This window comes from Trichechus manatus, unplaced genomic scaffold (assembly GCF_000243295.1).
Source record: "Trichechus manatus latirostris isolate Lorelei unplaced genomic scaffold, TriManLat1.0 scaffold00007, whole genome shotgun sequence".
NCBI lineage: Eukaryota > Metazoa > Chordata > Mammalia > Sirenia > Trichechidae > Trichechus > Trichechus manatus.
The window spans coordinates 10,190,849-10,211,352 of record NW_004443943.1 but is presented as its reverse complement, the minus strand read 5'-3'; the positions used below and the strand labels follow the sequence as shown (position 1 = coordinate 10,211,352).

The 20,504-nt window shown below is 36.0% G+C and overlaps 1 protein-coding gene across 16 annotated transcripts in view; it reads right to left on the bottom strand.

Moving 5' to 3' along the window:
- The window catches only part of PCDH15 (protocadherin related 15), an 803,588-nt gene that overhangs the window by 389,362 nt on the left and 393,722 nt on the right, over nucleotides 1-20,504 (bottom strand). For all 16 annotated transcript variants that reach the window (XM_004369889.1, XM_004369890.1, XM_023739508.1 and 13 more), the window contains one exon: nucleotides 5,599-5,711. In XM_004369889.1, the coding sequence (XP_004369946.1) occupies nucleotides 5,599-5,711 (113 nt within the window). The remainder of the gene's footprint in view (nucleotides 1-5,598; nucleotides 5,712-20,504) is intronic.

The following is a 20,504-nucleotide window of genomic DNA, read 5'->3' as shown; positions in this document are numbered from 1 at the left end:
GTGTGTGTGTGTGTGTGTGTCAGTGTGTGTGTGTGTGTGTGTGTGTGTGTGTTTCATACTTTAACAATAAATTATAAGATTAGGACTAGGAATACATGGTTAGAATATTTCCAGAGATATAAAGGCATGTCATCCATAGCATTTGTCTTGCTTCCTGTGGTCTGGTAACAGCAGCTGTGTTTTTGTTTGCGTGTTTTTTTTGTTTTTAATTTCTTCTAACCCTGGGCCACTGATGACCTCTGTTCAATCTCTTCCAAAGAAGTGCTCATGGCTTTCTTCTCTCTTCTTTATTTCTCTCTCTCTCTCTCTCTTTTATTCATAAATGACATACTCATACTACAGCAGAAAGAATATTAACCTATACTTCAACATCTTAACTGATCTAATGAATTTTAATAGTTTTTTTTTTTTTTTTTTTTTTTACTTTTCATGGGCGATTTCATCCTTTCTATTTTGAGAAGTGATGAGTGATAGCTGATGATCTGTGACTTGCTATCTACTCTGTTTGATCCTGACATTTAAAGTTCTACTGGAAATTAATGTAGGGGACAAATTGTAAAGTAACTTGAAGACAATATAGACCAGCATGATCATTTATTTGTTTGTTTTAGAAGAACTCTATTGGAAATATGGGGAGAAAGATGTAGTGATGGACAGAACGCAAGGAGATGAGGCTATGGTTTGAGAGAGATCCCTTGTGCGAGATTATAGGCTGTGAGGATGAGAAACAGAGAATTACAGTGAGAATGAAAACTTGGGGAGCTATTCAAGAGAAATTCCAGAGGTATCTGGTTAGGACTTGATAAGTGATTGGATGGGGAGACATGAGAGAAAGGATCCATGAGGAAATAAGGGCTCTAAGTTCGGGTGACTGACCAATGGTAATGCTGTTATTAAGAAAAAGAATCAAGAGTAGAAGACTGGACATTTCAAAACGATGTGTTTAGTTTGCTATATTTTTTATTTTACACGATTGTAGAATACCAGGAGTAGTTGTTCATCCAGGATTGAAAATATGGGTGTAGCGATCAGAAAGGAAAGACTAAACGTATAATTTCCATACTTGTGATTTCTTTGAAGTAGAGTTTTTATACAATTCTGTCTCTTCTACAACAATCTAAATGTCAGGTACCTAATAATCACTCAAAAAGGACTTGGAAAATTGAAAACTAACAAATTTTGTGTGCTTTAAAAACACTGAATCTGAGTTTTCTATTTGATGCCTGTGTAGTAAAGTAAAATCTGTATCATTATTCACATACAAGCTAAATATTTTCTAGGGTTGTAGCATAAGAGATTCACGTGTAGGGTTGTAGTCGCTGTTTTTTTAGGCTTCAGTCATTTTTCAGATGTTGTCCTGTGACTTTCAAACTATTGAAGTAAAGCAACTTGTCAGGAGGACTGGCACATCACCACCAATATCCAGGCTGACCGTATTGATTCTGTGGCTCATCTTCCGTGTCAAAAATATATCTCTTCTTTAGAAGAAAGGAGGGCTTTTCTTTCTTAATTTTTTATTTCCAGTTTGTTTTTGTTTTTTGATACAGTCATGAAGAGGACTCAAACTGTGCTTTAACATAGTGCCAACCTTTTTCCAGGGATTGAATTTATTTAAGAATTTCATCGCATCTTTACTATGAACAGAAACACAAGATACAATTATATCAAATACATACATATTCGAATGTACGTATTCAACTACAATGAAGATACAGGTACTCAAAACCAGTAGCCTTAAAAAATTCACTGTGCCAGGGAGAAAATCATTACAACAAATATTTACTGAGAACTTTCTATGTGCTATACACAGGTAGGGTTAGAGATTCAGGATACAAGTTAAAAAAAAAAAAAAAAACATTAAAATCTGCTCTCCTATAAAGGTTAGGAGAAAATAAATATGCAAGTCTAATATTGAGTGATGGCAGCCAACATAGATAGGGATAAACAGGATGCAAGGAGACTCTCACAAACCAGTGAAGATGTCTTTCCAGAGAAAGGGTCGTCTTAGTTGAAAACTGAAGCATCAGTGTGACTTAGACTGTTGACAAGAAACGGGAGGAATGATTCAGGAATAGGAGTGGTATCTGTAAATGTTTGGAGGCTACAAAGAATATGGTGAGTTTACGGCACTGGAAGTGGTTCAGTATGGTTGGAACATAAAGTGTGAGGTGTGATGGGTACCAGATAAGGGTCAACATATCCATGACTTGGAAAGAAAAAAAGTTAAAAATCAGCCTGCTAGCTAGTAGAAGTAGGTCACTGAGTAACAAAATGAAAAACAAAGGGACCATGATTCAATGATGTTCGTATTTTCATTGTAATCCTTGCAGCTAGTTGTTAATCAAAGGAATTTAGATAAAAATACAATTATTCTTTGAGCAATTGAGAGACAGTGGATTATTAATTATTTGCTCATTTTAATTTGTCAGTAATTCAAGGTTAGTTTCTTCGTATTAGATGGCTTAAAGCACGTATATATCAACTAATGATACTTTTAAAAAAATACTGCACTTATAAAAAGGAAAGTGAATTTTCTGCGCCTTGCTACAGATGTTCCACACATGAGCTAATTCACTATAATCTAGCATCTTTAAAAAGAGTTTTCATATTTCTACCTCAAGTATTTTTGGCTTTATGATCACCTAATTTATCTTCCAAACTAGGACATTTTTTTGAAAGTGAAAAGGGTGTTATTAATAATTACTCAAGGACAACAGGCATAAACATGAACTGCCCCGAGCAAACTAAATTTATGAATCTCCCTACTTAAGAAGAAATATCATATTATTCAGACAGGTCATACTGACTAACTTCAAATATGTACCTCATTTTAAATATACTTAAATAATTAAAATTAACTAAAACTTGAGATGTTATCTTGAAATAGAACATTCTTTTCTTTCAAATGGACATATTTTAATCTTCTAATATTTTTAAGTCTATGAACTAGTTAATTTAATCTCCCTAGTTTCACCTTTACATTTTTGTCAGCATGCTGAATAAATCACTGACAGAAATAGAAAAAATGGAGATGATAAATTTCTAATTCGTGATACTCACCAGCTGTTAAATGCTCACACAGCTTTTTAAAACGTAATTCTTCCTCTAAGTCTAGGAAAAGATATTTCATTTTATTTTATTTTTTTCTCAGCTTTCAAACCAGAAATTGGGATCAAGTCCAATAAAAACTTTAGGGCAATGAAAAATGAAGCATTATTAAAATAAGAAAAAGGGAAGAAGCTGCAGGACTTACTACCGAGGAAAACTGCCAAATCATAGCATTTCATTGGATCCCTGAACGATGCCACAATACTCAGCTATTATTCAAGCAGGTGGCACATTATTATTCTTACAGATTGATACCTTTGCTTATTATCCCCTTTACTGAACACAAAACACAATAATTTGAATCTAATAATGTCTGTAAAAAAATTCCATTAATAAGATAAAGTGTTATTAAAACATAAAAAAAATTAACTGCGGCCTGTTGTAATTGATTTTTTTTTCATAATTGATGGACTCAGTACCCAGGTACACTAGGACAACTGACTTTGATAATGAAAGAAAATAATTGATGTCAGGTTTCAAATGTGGTGGTTTGGAAACAGTCCTTTGTCAAATGCCTTAACTCCCCCAAATAGCAGCACTACAGGACTCCAGGTAGATTGCCAGTAGACAATGGATACACGTTTTTGAGTTTTATACAATTCCATGATAATTAAAATAGTCAATGCAAGAAGATGAATCTCATGCATGGCTATTTTATACAAACGGTAAAAATAGTCTTTCTTCGTTGAATAACTCCCAAACCCCTACTGAATGAAATCCAAGGCAATTGCAATCACACATAAGGCTCTCTCTGTGGTCTGGCTCTATACCTCATTTCCCGGTTAACTGCTTGTAGCCTGCTGTCTCATGCCTCCAAGCTTTTACTCCTGCTCTTCCTTCTGTTCAAACATATTTTCCACTTTATTCATTGGCTAAACCCTTTCTATCCAGAGACATTTAGCTTGGAATAATCTCTAGAAAATCTTACCTGAATCTCTAGATTAACTCAAATGTCCATATTCTGCGTAGTGGTTGAGAGCTCAAAGTGCAAAAAGTTGGCAGTTCAAATCCACAAGCCGCTCCTTGGAAACCCTATGGGGCAGTTCTACTCTGTCCTATAGGGTCACAATGCGTTGGCATCAACTTGACGTCAATGGGTTTGGGTTTTATTCTGTGCTTTGTTGGCATGTCTTCCTGCTAGCACTTGAAGTGTTGTCTTTGATTTATCTGCTTATATGACTCTTCCCCTTCTATACTACAAGCTCTTCAAGGACAAGGGGCCAGTAAGTAAGCATAGGTTTTGGCATGTATAATATAACTGGTGTTAAGAAAATATCTCCTGGTTTGAGCTAAAATAAAATGCATGTGAAAATAATATTGTTTGCAGCTGGACTTTTAGATAGTTAAACCAGACAACCATTTAAGCAACTGAGTCCTGGTGAAGTGGAAAGAGGATGGCTTTGACTTAGATAAACTTGCCTCTAAATCTCAATCCTGATGCTTATTAGTAGTGTAACAATGAACAAAGCACTCAACCTCAATGAGCTTCAGGTTCCAAACTGTACAAATGAGCATGGTACTAAGGTTGCAGCAATAACAATGAAAAACGTACATATTGCACCTTGTACAATACACGAGTAGTGAGATTTCTCACTCTACTTCCTTTTCCTTTAATAATTTTAAATTTAAAAATTGTAAGACAAATATCACGGGACTGCATTTTCATAGCTAATTTTTTTATATGCACAGATACAAAAAAGTCATGCAATGCATACTGAAATTACTCCGTGTCTTTCTAACGTCTTTCCTTTTACTTAAAATACCGTATCCTAACCACCATCTCTATTTGTCAAATTCCTACTCCTCCTTCACTGCCCAGCTCGAATCTCACCCCTCAATGAAGTCCACAAGAATTAATTGTCAGCTTATCTGGGTTTCCACAGTACCTTTCACATGATTTCAGTACAACATACTAGCTAGTATTAGACCAAAATTGTAATGCCAAACGTATTCTCCTTGCTTTGAAAATCTTTCAGGTCTAGGATTATCTTTTAACATAAAGAAAATAGTGAGATATATATTAGAGGAATCTTTGAGTAAGCAATAGCTTCCAGTTACATGTTGGAAAAGCAATTAAATTTAAAAAATAATCCATTATTAAAACAAAAATATAAGTTCATGCACATTTAAAATATACATACAGGTTATATGCTTACTATAAAAAATTATTCCTTTTAGTAAAAAAAATAAATGTTAGAAGACATAATAATTTATATTATGTAGTAATATCTACATTTGATTAGCATCTTTATTACATATTAAAAATATTCAGCACTTGAATCTCATAATAATAACGCAAAAACTAGTTTAGAGAAATGTAACCCAATATATGAAAACTGCACTTCACTTGTTTTCTTACAAAAATTTTAGTTCGTTTCTGTCCAAATTAATTTTAATTTTAATGACATAAACGTTTCTGCAGTAGCCTCTACAGGTTTCTTTCATTATCAGTTTACAGATGCAACGAAATAAGAAATTAGTTTAATTTACCTTAATCACTAAATCAAATTTCTGGTGAAAGTCTCTGTTTACTGGCTCCAGGAGACTAAGTTCTGCAGTCTTAGGATGCATATGGAAAAATCGTGGGTAATCCTCAGGGGTCCCTGAAAGACATTGAGATTTCAGCATGTAATTGAGAAAAATAAGTAATATGTGTGTCTGTTTTATTTATTTCCTTCATTAGCTAAGTAACAAGATCACAATTTCATTAGTAAATTAAGTTTTAAAATTATGCAGTCTCAGGAAAGCAGACTCAAATGTAGTACAGTGTTAATTAGCTTATGAACAAGACAGTGGAAAATATTCTTGTTTGGATGTTTTTCCAAATATCTTTTATTATGAGAGCTCTTGACTTCATTTGAAACTTTATCACCTGACGAATGATATTAAGTATAGGGAGAGCAAATTTTTGATCATATAATTGTATTATAATGTTGTATAAATCTTAATTATAGCATGCATGGTCTTTCAGCATAGCTTAAGATGAACAATTACTGGTATTTTGTACCAAATATCAAGATGCTTGGAAATTAATCTGAGTATATTTTGTTCCATCTGGGCTTACATTTTTATTAAGATAAGAATCAATCCATTTATGTCTACCATATTAGATCAAAATAACAGTTTTGATGACATTCTTAATGTCTGGGAAGGTTGTTTCCTAAATGCAGATGTTTCAGTGAGATAAAATACATTTCTCCCTGAAAGAAATATCCTCATGACCCAAGCCATGGTATTTTCAATCTCATATGCATGACAAAGCTGGACAATGAAAAAGGAGACCGACGAAGAATGGACACATTAAATTTCTGGTGCTGACGAAGAATACTGGATATACCACGGACTGCCAGAAGAATAAACAAATCAGTCTTGGAGAAAGTACAGACAGAATACCACTTAGAAGCAAGGATGGTGAGACTCGCCTCGCTTACTTGGGACAAGTCATCAGGAGAGACCAATAGCTGGAGGACACCATGCTTGGTAAAGTAGAGGGTCAGCAAAAAAGAGGGAGACCGTCAATGAGATGGATTGTCACAGTGGCTGCAACAATGGGCTCAAACATAGCAATGACTTTGAAGATAGTGCAGGACCAGGCAGCATTTCATTGTGTTATGCATAGGGTTGTTATGAGTCAGAGCTGACTCAATGGCACCTAACAACAGCAGGAATTGATTTGTGTAGCCACCGTCACAATCAGTATATAAAAGAATTCCATGATGACGAAGATCTTTTCTTTGTTTTTGCTTCCCCCACTCCTAATCTCCAGCAACCACTGTTCTGTTCACTATCACTGTACTTTTGTCTTTTCAAGAGTGTTATAAAATCGGAATCATACGCTATGTAACTCAGAGACTGGATTCTTTCAACTCAGCATATAGCCTTGAGATTCATTCAAGTGGTTGTGTGTATCAATAGCACTTTTCTTTTTATCACTGAGTTATGTTTAACTTATTAAAAACTGCCGAACTATCTTTTCAGTGTGGTTGCGTCATTTTACATTCCCACTACTGGTGTATGAGAGATCCAGTTGCTCCACATCCTCTTCAATGTTTGATATGGTCAGTCTTGTTTTTTTGTTTTTTAATTTTAGTCACTTTAGTGGATTTGTAGTAGTATCCATTGAGATTTACATTTGCATTTTCCTAATAGCTAATGATGTTGAGCAATTTTCATATTTTCTAAATGGCCATTCATATATCTTCTATGATAAAGTATTTGCTCAAATATTTTGATCACTCTTAATTTGGTTATTTGTCTTGTTCTTATTGAGTTGTGTTTTCATATAGTCCAGATACAAGTCCTTTGTTGGATATATGTTTTGTAAATATATTCTCTGTTACGTCACGTCTTTTCAAATTACTAAAAATGTCTTTTGAAGAATAAAAGCTTTTAATTTTGATGAAATTCAATTTTTTTCTTTTATATATGTGCTTTTAATACTGTACTTAAGAAATTGTTGCCAAGCCTAAGGTCACTAAGACTTCCACCATTGTTTTCTTCCAGAAGTTTTATAGTTTTAGCTCTTACATTTAGATATAGGAATCCTTTCAAGTAAATTTTTGTATCTAGTGTGAGGTATAGATTGAGCCTTATTTGTTAGCATATGAGTATATAATTGCTGGAGCATCATCATTTCAAAGGATTATCCTTTCCTCCATGAATTGCCTTAGTACTTTATATTATTTTTACAAGTATTTACACTTTACCGACTTTTCAAAAGAGCAGTATTTACCTATCATAGGCAAACATATTACTTCTGACCCTCTAGAAGTAGCTGACTTTATGAGAACCCCGAGGAAAACTCAAGTTCTCTTGTGTTATTTGTAACCAATAGGATCTAATCCACAAAAGCATTTGTTTTTAATGCTTTGTACGTTGGAGAACGCACCATCTAATAAACTACAGAGGAACACTTATCTGAAACAAATACAGTACCATGTTTCTGCCTTCCACACTAAGAATGTGAATCTTCACATATAAAATATTGAACTAGGAATCTGATGTATCCAGAAATATTACAGAAAATTCTCTATTGGTTGCCTTGAAAATTTACGGACATTTTTGGCAATCCCCCAAATTTTGACATTGTGGTCATGTAGAAATTTATGACCAATCTCAGTCAAATGTTACTAATGAATACTCTCATTATCCCTTTTGGTAGAACAAATGCAGTAACAATATGTAATGCATTTCCAGCTAAATTTTCAATGAAAACCATTTAGTGACACCTAAATGTTGAGTACCTTGCAGTAGTCAGGCTATTATTGAAGTATAAAAATGTTGTCCAAGAACAGAAGGGCATGTCTGTGTCCAAGGTCCCGATAGATTCACTCAATTTATCTCATTTGGAAACTGTGATATTCATTCCTTTCAGCTAAGCTATACTTAATTCATCCAAAATGTAGCTTCTTTCAAGTCACCTCGAAACCTCTGGGTTTTCTCTGTCCAGTCCTTGTCTTGATTTAATTTCAGAGTTAATTGTATTAAAATTCTACTCCCTTGATACTTAATTCACCTGATCCTTCTTTATAACTAAAATTTTATCCACTATATTAACCATATTTTTCACTACGACTTAAGTTTACATTTATTTTTATATCAAATTATCTCTAATTTCAAAGTTTATTAGAGATATTGCATCTAATTTCTTGCTATGCTCTCCCATTCGCTTTAAACTGAGTGACTTTTTTCCAGATATTCCATTTTCTTTGTGCATTCTTTGATAGTTCTAATTGCAAATAGTAAACACTTTTTGCCCTACTCCCACATCTTTCAAACCACATCAGCTCTAGAATCATTTATCTTGCAAAGCTTATTTCTAACCTATTTCTGATGAATAATAAACTCCATTCTGTTATCTAAATTATTGCTGGTAACTTCGCAATTTCTCCTTTCCATTCCCCCAACAAAACTCACATTCTCTTTCACTTGCCCCTTAAAAAAATTGAAATTATTATATTAGTAGCCAAGTTTCCAATTTAGGAAAAGTTTACAAAATTTTTCTTGAGTTGTTTATTTTATGTATTTTTAGGGCAGTGGTTCTGATTGTAGTCTTTGTTCTACCTGCATCAGAAAGATCAACACCCTGTCCCAGATCTTCTGAATCACAACCTGTGACAAGTATGGTCATTAATATGTGCTTTGAAAGATCTCAGGGAATTCTCATGCCCTCTAAAGTTTGAGCGCCACAACTTTAGGTTATATATGATCATATCTGTTATTTAAATATAAAAAAAAAAATTACAAATACCAGGAACTGCATTCTTGATACTAGCACAACATTTTTTTTTTTTTTTTGACTATGCAGGTTAAATCCCCAAATTCCATTAATGGAGTCTTTGCATATAATACAAGTGATTTTTTTCTCACCTATGCCATTCTCTCCTATGTGTTTTTTCTTTGCAGCCCCACCTTTATGCAAAGACTTGTCCTTTCATACTTGTACCATTGCACTAGCATTCTACATCTCCTTATGACATTCTATTTGCATATAATCAACAACATAAACATTCTAAGATGCCATTTTCATATTCCAACTATCCAGAAAAAATCATTATCTATTGTTTACTGTGGTGATCATCAAAGTGAGATTGAGGGAATAAAATTCAATTTTCTTTGTTTTGTTTTTAATTTAGTGGTGTAATTTTCATGCAATAAAATGTCCAGCTTTTAAGCTTCAATGAGTTTGGACAATTGTATATAAATATTTAACCATCACCCTTATTGAAACTTCTATTTATTTTTATTTTCAACCAAATATAAGGCAAAAAATGCCTACAACTCAACAACAAAATGACCAACAACCAAATCAAAAAACGTGCAAAGGACTTGAATACACATTTCTCCAAAGAAAGATACATAAATGGCCAATAAGCACATGAAAAGATGCTCAATGTTAATAATCATTAACTCAGTTGCCTTGGAGTTAATTCTGATTCGTGGCAACCCAACATGTGTCAGAGTAGAACTATGCTCCGTAAGGTTTTTTATGGATGATTTTTCAGAAGTGGATCACCAGATTTTCCTTCCAAGGTACCTCTGAGTGGACTCAAACCTCCAACCTTTCAGTTAGTAGCCAAGTGTATTGACCTGCTGTATGTCAGCGGACTCCCATTAGTCACTGTTACTGTTGTTGTTAGTTACTGTCAAGTCCATTTTTACTCACGGTGATGCCAAGTATTACGGAGTAGAACTGCTCCATAGAGTATTTTTGGCTATAATGTTATGGGAAGCAGATCGCCAGGCCTATCTTTCAGTACCTATAAGTGGGCTCAAACCGTCAAGCTTTAGGTTAGCAGTTGAGTGAAAACTGTTAGTGCCATCTAGGGATCTTCCCATTAGTTATTGTTGTTGTGTGCCGTTGAGTCTATTCCCACTCACAGCAGCCTATATGACAGGGTAGTACTGCCCTATAGGGTTTTCTAGGCTGTAATTTTTATGGGAGCAGATCTCCCGTGGAGCATCTGGTAGGTTTGAACCACTGACTTTCCGGTTAGTAGTCGACTGCTTAACCATTGCACCAACAGGGCTCTTTCCATTATTTATTAGAGAAATGCAAATCAAAACCACAATGAGATACTACTTCACACCCAGGAGGATGACTATTATCAGAAAAATGGAAATAACAAGTGTTGGCAAGGATATGGAGCAACTGGAAACCTCGTGCATTGCTGATGGGAATATAAAATGTAGCCTGTATGGAAAACTGTTTGGCGGTTCCTGGAAAAATTAAACGTAGAATTACTGTATGACTCAGCAATTCCATTCCTAGATATATACCCAAGGGACTTGAAAACAGGGACTCAAACAAATACATTTATACCAATGTTCATCGCAATATTATTCACAATAGCCAAAACGTGGAAACAACCAAGTGTCCATCAACAGATGAATATGTAAACAAAATGTGGTATATACATACAATGGAATGATATTCAGCCATAAAGAGAAATGGATTTCTGATACATGAGAAGACACGGATGATGCTTGAAAACTGTATGCTGAGTAAAATAAATCAGACACAAAAGGACAGATACTGCATGACCCACTTATATGAAATATCTACAGTAGGCAAATGCATAGAGACGAAGGTTATTAGCGGTTACCAGGGACTGGGGAGAGTTATTATGAAGGGGTATTGAGTTTCTGTTTGGACTGATGTAAAACATTTGGAAATGGATAGTGGTGATGGTAGCACAACGTGGTTGATATAATTAATATCATTGAATTCTACACTTAAAAATGGTTAAAATGTAAATTATCAGAGGGAAAGATAAGCATTTGTTTTTGAGTTGAATGTTTTTTGTTTCTTTGTACTTCTGACAATAGACATTAACTTTTAAATCATGGCATGTCTGTTATGCAGGCTGCAAGACTGGAGTATAATTTAGAATATTCTCTCACTATTCTTTCAGAGGATAAAGAAATGAATTCTAAAATGTGAGGTAATTAAAGGTTAAACTTTCCTTCTCTATTATTTAATATTTTATATTAGAATAAAATAGAACACAACCTCAAAAGATATCTGGAAAAAGAAAATTTTAACACAAAGCTTTTCATCCAATTTCAGAGCAAGGATTAAGATACAGTAGAGCGAGAGCATTTGCCTTTAAAATGGTTGAGGAAAAGCTAACCAGAACTCGTATATTGACCTAGAGTTTTCTTTCATTACTTTCTATAATCCCTGCGCTCACCAGAAAGAAGGCTGCTCCTGTCATTCTGTAAACAAATGAACATTATCATGGATATCGAAAGATTAACTACAATTTTTAAATTCTCAAAAGCCATGTTGGAAACCCAGCCACTATTCCACAATGGCAATGTCAAGTAATTTTTAAAAATAACTATACTAAAAATTACTACTGGTATGAAATCCTATCATAGCATTTTATCAATAACTACATATATTATTATTTCCACTGAGAAACAGAATGGAGAAAAGCCAGAAAATAAACTTGGCTTGAAAAACAAAGACTTCAAAATCTGTATCTCTAGTGTTATGTCCACCACTCAGCTGTCAGTTTGTCATACTGTAGTGGCTTGTGTGTTGCTGTGATGTTAGAAGTTATGACACTGGTATTTCAAATACGAACAGGGTCACTCATGGTGGAGAGGTTTCAGTAGAGCTTCCATACTGAGACAGAGTAGGAAGAAGTACCTGGCAGTAACTTCCAAAAAAGATTGGCCAGTGAAAGCCTTATGAATAGCCACGGAACATTGTCTGATACAGTGTCAGAAGATGAGCCACTCAGGTGGGAAGGCACTCAAAATACAACAAGGAAGAGCTGCCTCCTCAAAGTACAGTCGACCATAAGAATGTGAACAGAGTGAAGTTCTCAGGACCTTCATTTGCTGATGCGGCATGACTCGAAATGAGAAGAAACAGCTGCAAACATCCATTAATAATCAGAATGTGGAAAGTATGAAATATGAATCTAGGAAAATTGGAAGTCATCAAAAATGAAATGGAATGCTTAAAGATAGATATCCCAGGAATTAGTGAGCTGAAATGGACTGGTATTGGCCATTTCGAATCAGACAATCATATGGTCTACTTTTCCAGCAATGATAAGCTGAAGAGGAAGGACATCCTGTTTATCATCAAAAAGAATATTTCAAGATCTATCCTGAAGTACAACACTGTCAGTGATAGGGTAATATCCACACACCTAAAATGAAGCCCAGTTAATATGACTATTATTCAAATTTATGCGCCAATCAATAATACTAAATATGAAGATTTTTATCAACTTCTGCAGTCTGAAATTGATGAAACATGCAATCAATTTTCAGCTATGACAAATCTGACAAGGTCTAACTCTAAAATCTATAGGAAAATCCTATACCTTTACAACAAAAAGACAAATAATCTAGTTTAAAAATGGGCAAAGGATATGAACAGGCACTTCACCAAAGAAGACACTCGGGCAGCTAACAGACATATGAGGAAATGTTAGCGATCACTGGCCATTGGAGAAATGCAAATCAAAACTACAATGAGATACCATCTCATCCTGACATTACTGACACGAATCAAAAAAATAGAAAATAACAAATGCTGGAGAAGCTGCAGGGAGATTGGAACTCTTATGCATTGCGGGTGGTAATGCAAAATGGTACAACCATTTTGGAAAATGATATGGCACATCCTTGAAAAAGCTAGAAATACAAATGCCATACGATCCAGCTATCCCACTCCTAGGAATATATTCTAGAGAAATAAAAGCCGGTATAAGAATAGACATATGCACAACCATGTTCACTGCAGCATTATTCACAATAGCAAAAAGAAGGAAGCAACCTAAGTGCCCATCAACAGATGAATGGATAAACAAACTATGGTACACACACACAATGGAATACCATGCAATGATAACAATGATGAATCTGCGAAACATCTCACAACATGAATGAATCTGGATGGCATCACGCTGAATGAAATATGTCAATCGCCAAAGCACAAATTTGCATGAGACCACTATTATAAAAACTCGTGAAAAGGTTTACACACAGAAACAACCTTTGATGGTTATGAGAGAGGGGAGGAGTAGGGAGGGAAAAACACTAACTAGATAATAGATGAGTGGTAACTTTGGTGAAGGATAAGACAGTACACAATACTGGGAAAGCCAGCATAACTTGACCAAGGCAAGGTCATGGAAGCTTCATAGACACATCCAAACTCCCTGAGGGACTGAATTACTGGGCTGAGGGCTAGGGACCATGGTCTCAGGGGACATCTAGCTCAACTGGCATAACTTAGTTTATAAAGAAAATATTTTACATCCTACAGGGTGAGTAGCATCTGGGGTCTTAAAAACTTGTGAGTGGCCATCTCAGATACTCCACTGGTCCTACCCTGTCTAGAGCAAAGGAGAATGAAGAAAACCAAAGACACAAGAGAAAGATTAGTCCAAAGGACGAATGGACCACAACTACCAGAGCCTCCACCAAACTGAGTCCAGCACAACTAGATGGTTCCCATCTACCACCACTGACTGCTCTGACAGGGATCACAATAGAGTGTCCTGGACAGAGCTGGTGATAAATATAGAACAAAATTCTAACTCACAAAAAAAGACCAGACTTACTGGTCTGACAAAGAATGGAGAAACCCTGAGAGTATGACCCCTGGACACCCTTTTAACTCAGTACTGAAGTCACCCCTGATGTTCACCCTTCGGCCAAAGATTAGACAGGCCCATAAAACAAGACTAAATGGGCACTCCAACCCAAGGGCAAGGAAGAGAAGAAAGCAGGGGACATGAAAGCTGATAATGAGGAACCTGAGGTGGAGAAGGGGAGAGTGTTGACAAGTTGTGGGGATGGCAACCAATGTCACAAAACAGTATGTGTCATAACTGTTTAATGAGAAACTAATTTGTTCTGTAAGCCTTCATCTAAAGCACAATAAAAAAAAGATGCATTGATAATTACTAGTGATTGAAATGTGAAAGTTGGAAATGAAGAAGAAGGATAGGTAGTTGGAAAATATGGCCTTGTTGATAGAAATGATGCTGGAGATCGCATGGTAGAATTTTGTAAGACCAATGACTTTTTCATTTTATATACCTTTTTTCAACAACATAAATGGCAACTATACACATGGACCTCGCTGGATGGAATACCTGGAATCAAATGGACTACATCTGTGGGAAGAGACAATGGAGATGCTTAATATCACCAGTCAGAACAGGGCCAGGAACCATCTGTGGAACAGACTACCAACTGCTTATTTGCAAGTCCAAGTTGAAGGTGAAGAAAATTTTAAAAAGTACATGAGAACCAAAGTACAATCTTTAGTATATCCCACCCGAATTTAGGGAATACATTTGACACACTGAACACTAATTACTGAAGACCAGACAAGTTGTGGGATGACATCAGGACCTCATACATGAAGAAAGCAAAAGGTGATTAAAAAGAAGGGAAAGAAAGGAAAAACAACTGTCATAACATAGTTTGTTAAGAAAATATTCTACATCCCACTTTGGTGAGTGATGTCTGGGGTCTTAAAAACTTGCAAGAGGCCATCTAAGACAATTGATCCCATCCTACCTCGAGCAAAGAAGAATGAAGAAAACCAAAGACACAAGAAAAATAAGGACTAACGGACCCCATGAACCACAGCCTCCACCAGCCTGAGCCCAGAAGAACTAGATGGTGCCCAGCTACCACCAATGACCAACCAGACAGGGAATGCACAAGAGAGTCCCTGATGGAGTAGGAGAAAAATGTAGAACAGAACTCAAATTCACATAAAAAGACCAGACTTAATGGTCTGACAGAGACTGGAGGAACCCCCAGAACTTTGGCATGAATGCACTGTTAACGCAGAACTGAAACCATTCCCTAAGCCCACTCTTCAGACAAAGATTACACAGGACTACAAAAAATAATAATAATACACGTGAGGAATGTGCTCCTTAGTTCAATCAGATATATGAGACCAAATGGGCAACTCTTGTCCAAAAGCAGAATGAGAAGGTAGGAAGGGACAGGAACTGGTCAAATGGACACAGGGAACCTGGGGTGGAAAGGGGTAGTGTGATGTCACATTGTGGGGACTGCAATGAATGTCACAAAGCAATATGTGTATAAACTTTTGAATGAGAAATTAACTTGAGCTGTAAACTTTCACCTAAAGCACCATAAAAAAAATTTAATAAAGAAAGAAAGAAAAGACCAAAATGGATGTCAGAAGAAACTCTGAAAAGTACTCTTGAACATAGAGGAGTTAAAGTGAATGGAAGAAATGAGGAAGTAAAAGAACTGAACAGAAGATTTCAAAGGAGGGCTCAAGAAGACAAAGTAAAGTAATATAATGAAATATTCAAAGATCTGAAGTTAGAAAACCAAAAGAGAAGAACACGTTCAGCATTTCCCAAGCTGAAAGAACTGAAGAAAAAATTCTAGCTTCCAGTTGCAATGTTGAAGGATTATACAGGCAAAGTATTGAATGATGCAGGAAGCATCAAAAGAAGCTGGAAGGAATACACAGAGTCACTGTACAAAAAGAACTGGTTGACATTCAGACATTTCAGGAGGTAGTATATGATTAAGAACCAATGGTATTGATGGAAGAAGTTGAAGCTGCAGTGAAGGCACTGGCAAAAAACAAGGCTCCAGGAATTGATGGAATACCAATTGAGATGTTTCAACAAATAGTTGCAATGCTGGAAGTGCTGATTTTTCTATGCCAAAAAATTTGGAACACAGCTACTTGGCCAACCGACTGGAAGAGATCCATATTTGTGCCCATTCCCAAGAAACGTGATCCAACAGAATGTGAAAATTATTGAACAATATCATTAATATCACACAAAAGGAAAATTTTGCAGATCATTCAAAAGAAGTTTCAGCAGTACCTCAACAGGGAACTGCCAGAAATTCAAGCCAGATTCAGAAGAGGATGTGGAATGAGGTTGTCTTAGTCATCTGGTGCTGCTCTAACAGAAATACCACAAGTGGATGGTTTTAACAAGAGAAATTTACTCTCTCATAGTCCAGTAAGCTACAAGTCCAAATTCAGGGCATCAGCTCCAGGAGAAGGCTTTCTCTCTCAGCTCTGGAGGAAAATCACAACACATCAGGAGATCACATATAACATCATCATAGCAATAGAGTTTACAACACATAGAGAAATCACATCAGATTACACAATCATACAATACTGGGAATCATGACCCAGCCAAGTTGACAGATATTTTTGGGGGACACAATTCAATCCATGACAGAAGGATATCATTGGTGATTTCAGATGGATCCTGGCTGAGAGCAGAGAATACCAGAAAGATGTTTATCTGTGTTTTATTGCCTATTCAATGGCATTTGACTATGTGGATCATAGCAAATTATGGATAACATTTTGAAGAGTGGGAATTCCAGAACACTTAATTGTGCTCATGAGAAACCTGTAAATAGACCAAGAGGCAATTGTTTGAACAGAACAAGGGGATACTGCATGGTTTAAAACCAGAACAAGCAAGCATCAAGGCTGTATCCTTTCATCACACTTATTCAATCTATATGCTGAGTGAATAATTTGAGAAGCTGGACTATATGAAGAAGAACGTGGCATCAGGATTGGAGAAAGTCTCATTAACAACCTGTGATTTGCAGATGACACAACATTGCTTGCTGAGAGTGAAGAAGAGTTGAAGCACTTACTGATGAAGCTCAAAGGCTACAGACTTCAGTATGGATTATAACTCAACATAAAGAAAACAAAAATCCTCACGACAGCACCAAGAAGCAAGTCATGATGAACAGAGAAAATATTGAAGTTGTAAAGGATTTCATTTTACTTGGATCCACAATCAACACCCATGGAAACAGCAGTCAAGAAATTAAATGACATTGTATTGGGCAAATCTGCTGCAAAAAAACTTCTTTTCAAGTGTTAAAAAGCAGAGGACTAAGGTATGCCCGATCCAAAATATGGTATTTTCAATTACCTCGTATATATGCGAAAGCTGGACAGTGAATAAAAAGATTGAAGAAGAACTGATGCTTTTGAATTATGGTGTTGGCAAAGAATATTTAATATACTGTGGACTGCCAGAAGAACGAACAAACCTGTCTTGGAAGAAGTACTGTCAGAATGCTCCTTAGAAGCAGGTATGGAGAGACTTCATCTCATGCACTTTGGACAGCTTATCAGGAGGGACTAATCCCTGGAGAAGGATGTTATGCTTGGTGAAGTAGAAGGTCAGTGAAAAAGAAGAAGGCCTTCAAACTGATTGATAATAGTGACTGCAACAATGGGATCAAACATAGCAATAATTGTGAGGATGGCGCACGACAAGCAGAATTTGATTCTTTCATATATAGGGTAGCTATGAGTTGGAACTGACTCAATGGCACCTACCAACAACAAGTGTTATTATCAACAATAAATTGCATATGTCAATTTTTTTTTAATTTTTAGAATAGAATTATTTTTTATCATCATTGGTATTCTATTTCTCAATATAATTCTGGAAAATCAAGACATTATTTTATGAATAAATATTTTTAATTTTTTTTCCATATGCACAAACTGCAGCTTCTCCATGATGTTTAATAGGCATTAGTTGATGATGGTGAACAAAATATGCTTACAAAAGCTTTACTTATATCATTAATAAATTACCAAGGAATCAATTATTTTTAGTTTATCCAACAATATGCAATGAAGACAGTCAAGAACTATTACTCTCATTGTTTAAATAACACATTGGAATAAATCAATGAGCCCAAAGCCATAAAATAAAGAAACTGTATTCCATCTAAGATGAGTCGCCATAGGCTGCTTGGCTAGGGTCAGTGGCGTGCACTGCGATGGATCATTTTTATATGTAATAACTCCCGCCAAATGATAGAGTAGGACTATTCAAATAAGGGGCTTGTGACCCACCAAAGGGATTAGATAGCTTGTTCATAATGTAAATAAGGTGCATGTCACCCTTGTGGGGGTGGGACCATGCCAATAAGGTGTATGGAACCCTAACAAGGGGATTGGTCAGTTTTGTCATTGGCTAGTCTTAAAATGAGTCATTCCAGAGGTGGAAATGGGGGTTGGGGGGGCGCTGGGTATGGCTGAGGAGAGGCTATCTGAATCAAGAACTGTATGCTGAGGCATTTCTGATCCTGAATTGTAACTTGTTACTACCCTAATAAACCCCATAACTGTGAGTATGGCCTATGAGTTCTATGTGGCTATTGGAAAGCACTATCAAACCCAGCAGGGGAGTACAGAGTGTCGTAGGAGAAACGGCTGGTGTCAGAACTGGTAAAAAGTTGGGAGAGAGTAGATATGTCTCACTTCTGCCTCATAGGAATTAGCCTTGGGCTGTTAATCTTTATTTTCCTTCCCCCTTGTGAAGTCAGAGGAGGTCAGACACCTCCAAGCCAGCATTTTTATACAACAATAAGGCCTGGTGTGAAGTAAGTATATTTATTCAATCTTATAAACTACTTCTATGGCTCAATTCTCTCCTTTGTTCACCTGAAGTCACTAACAACATGTACTCAGAAATGGAGGGAAAAGGAGACTCCTCTCACCCACCATCTAACTCTCTCTTATTTATTTTATACATAGTGGGCAAAGAAACGGTACAATTATAAGAACGATCAAGGAACCTTGATGATTTTTTTCTTAATAAGTGTCCACTTTTGATCTTTATATTTTACTGTCCATTAAAATATATATAAGTAATGAAAACATTATATGTGTCAATCAGTTAACCAAATGGATTTTTCAGACGAGTAAAGAAATGATGGCAATAGGCAATGATATACATAATATAAAACAAACATAAAATTAAAAGCCAATAGATATTCTTACATCACTGGAAGTAAGCACATACTCTGTCTTATCTGTGTTCAAAAATCAGTGTTGGAACAGTGCTAGTTAATATACACTAACATGTTGTCATTGTTGTTGTTACGTGGTGTTGAGTTGGTTCCTACTCATAATGACTCTATGGACAACAGAACAAAACACTGCCTGGTCCTGCACACAATCTTTGCTATGCTTGAGCCTATTGTTACAGGCACTGTGTCAATCAATCTAGTTGAGGGGCTTCCTCTTTTTCGTTGCCACTTTTCTTTACCAAGCATGACGCTCTTCTCTAGGGACTGGTCCCACCTGATAACATGTCCAAAGTACGTGAGGTGAAGTCTTGCCGTCCTTGCTTCTAAGGAGAATTCTGGCTGTTCTTCTTCCAAGACAGATTTGTAACAGTAACATACACCAGTTCAATATATCCCCACAAATTGTCTGTGATCTATGCTTAATGAAAATCTAACGTTATGAATTACATGGAGATTTAATCACACAGAAAGGCAGAACACTCATGTGATTTTCCTATTCTTTGGCCAAGCTCTGCAAAACAGGATGGCTTTGAATGATATCTGTAGACTATCTTTGTTTCTTTCATTTCACTTGACTGTATTAGATACTCCCATTAAGCAACTGCCACCAGACCTCACAATAACATATAAAGATACTGGAAAAAGACTCATAAACAACTCGTGATATTCAGATGACACAACCTTGCTTGCTGAAAGTGAAGAGGACTTGAAGCAATTTTGATGAAGCTCAAACACCACAACCTTCAGTATGGATTACACCTCAACATAAAGAAAACAAAAATCCTCACACTGGACCAATAAGCAACATTGTGATAAACAGGGAAAATATTGAAGTTATAAAGGATTTCATTTTACTTGGATCCACAATCAATACCCATGGAAGTAGCAGTCAAGAAATCAAAGGATGCATTGCGGACTTCCGGCAAGATGGCGCTCTAGGCAGAAACACCACGCCGTCCCTCCACAACAAAGATCCGAAAAACTAAGCCAAACAGAGAATCAACAATCCTGAAACCCTAGAACATCAAATGAAGAGATAA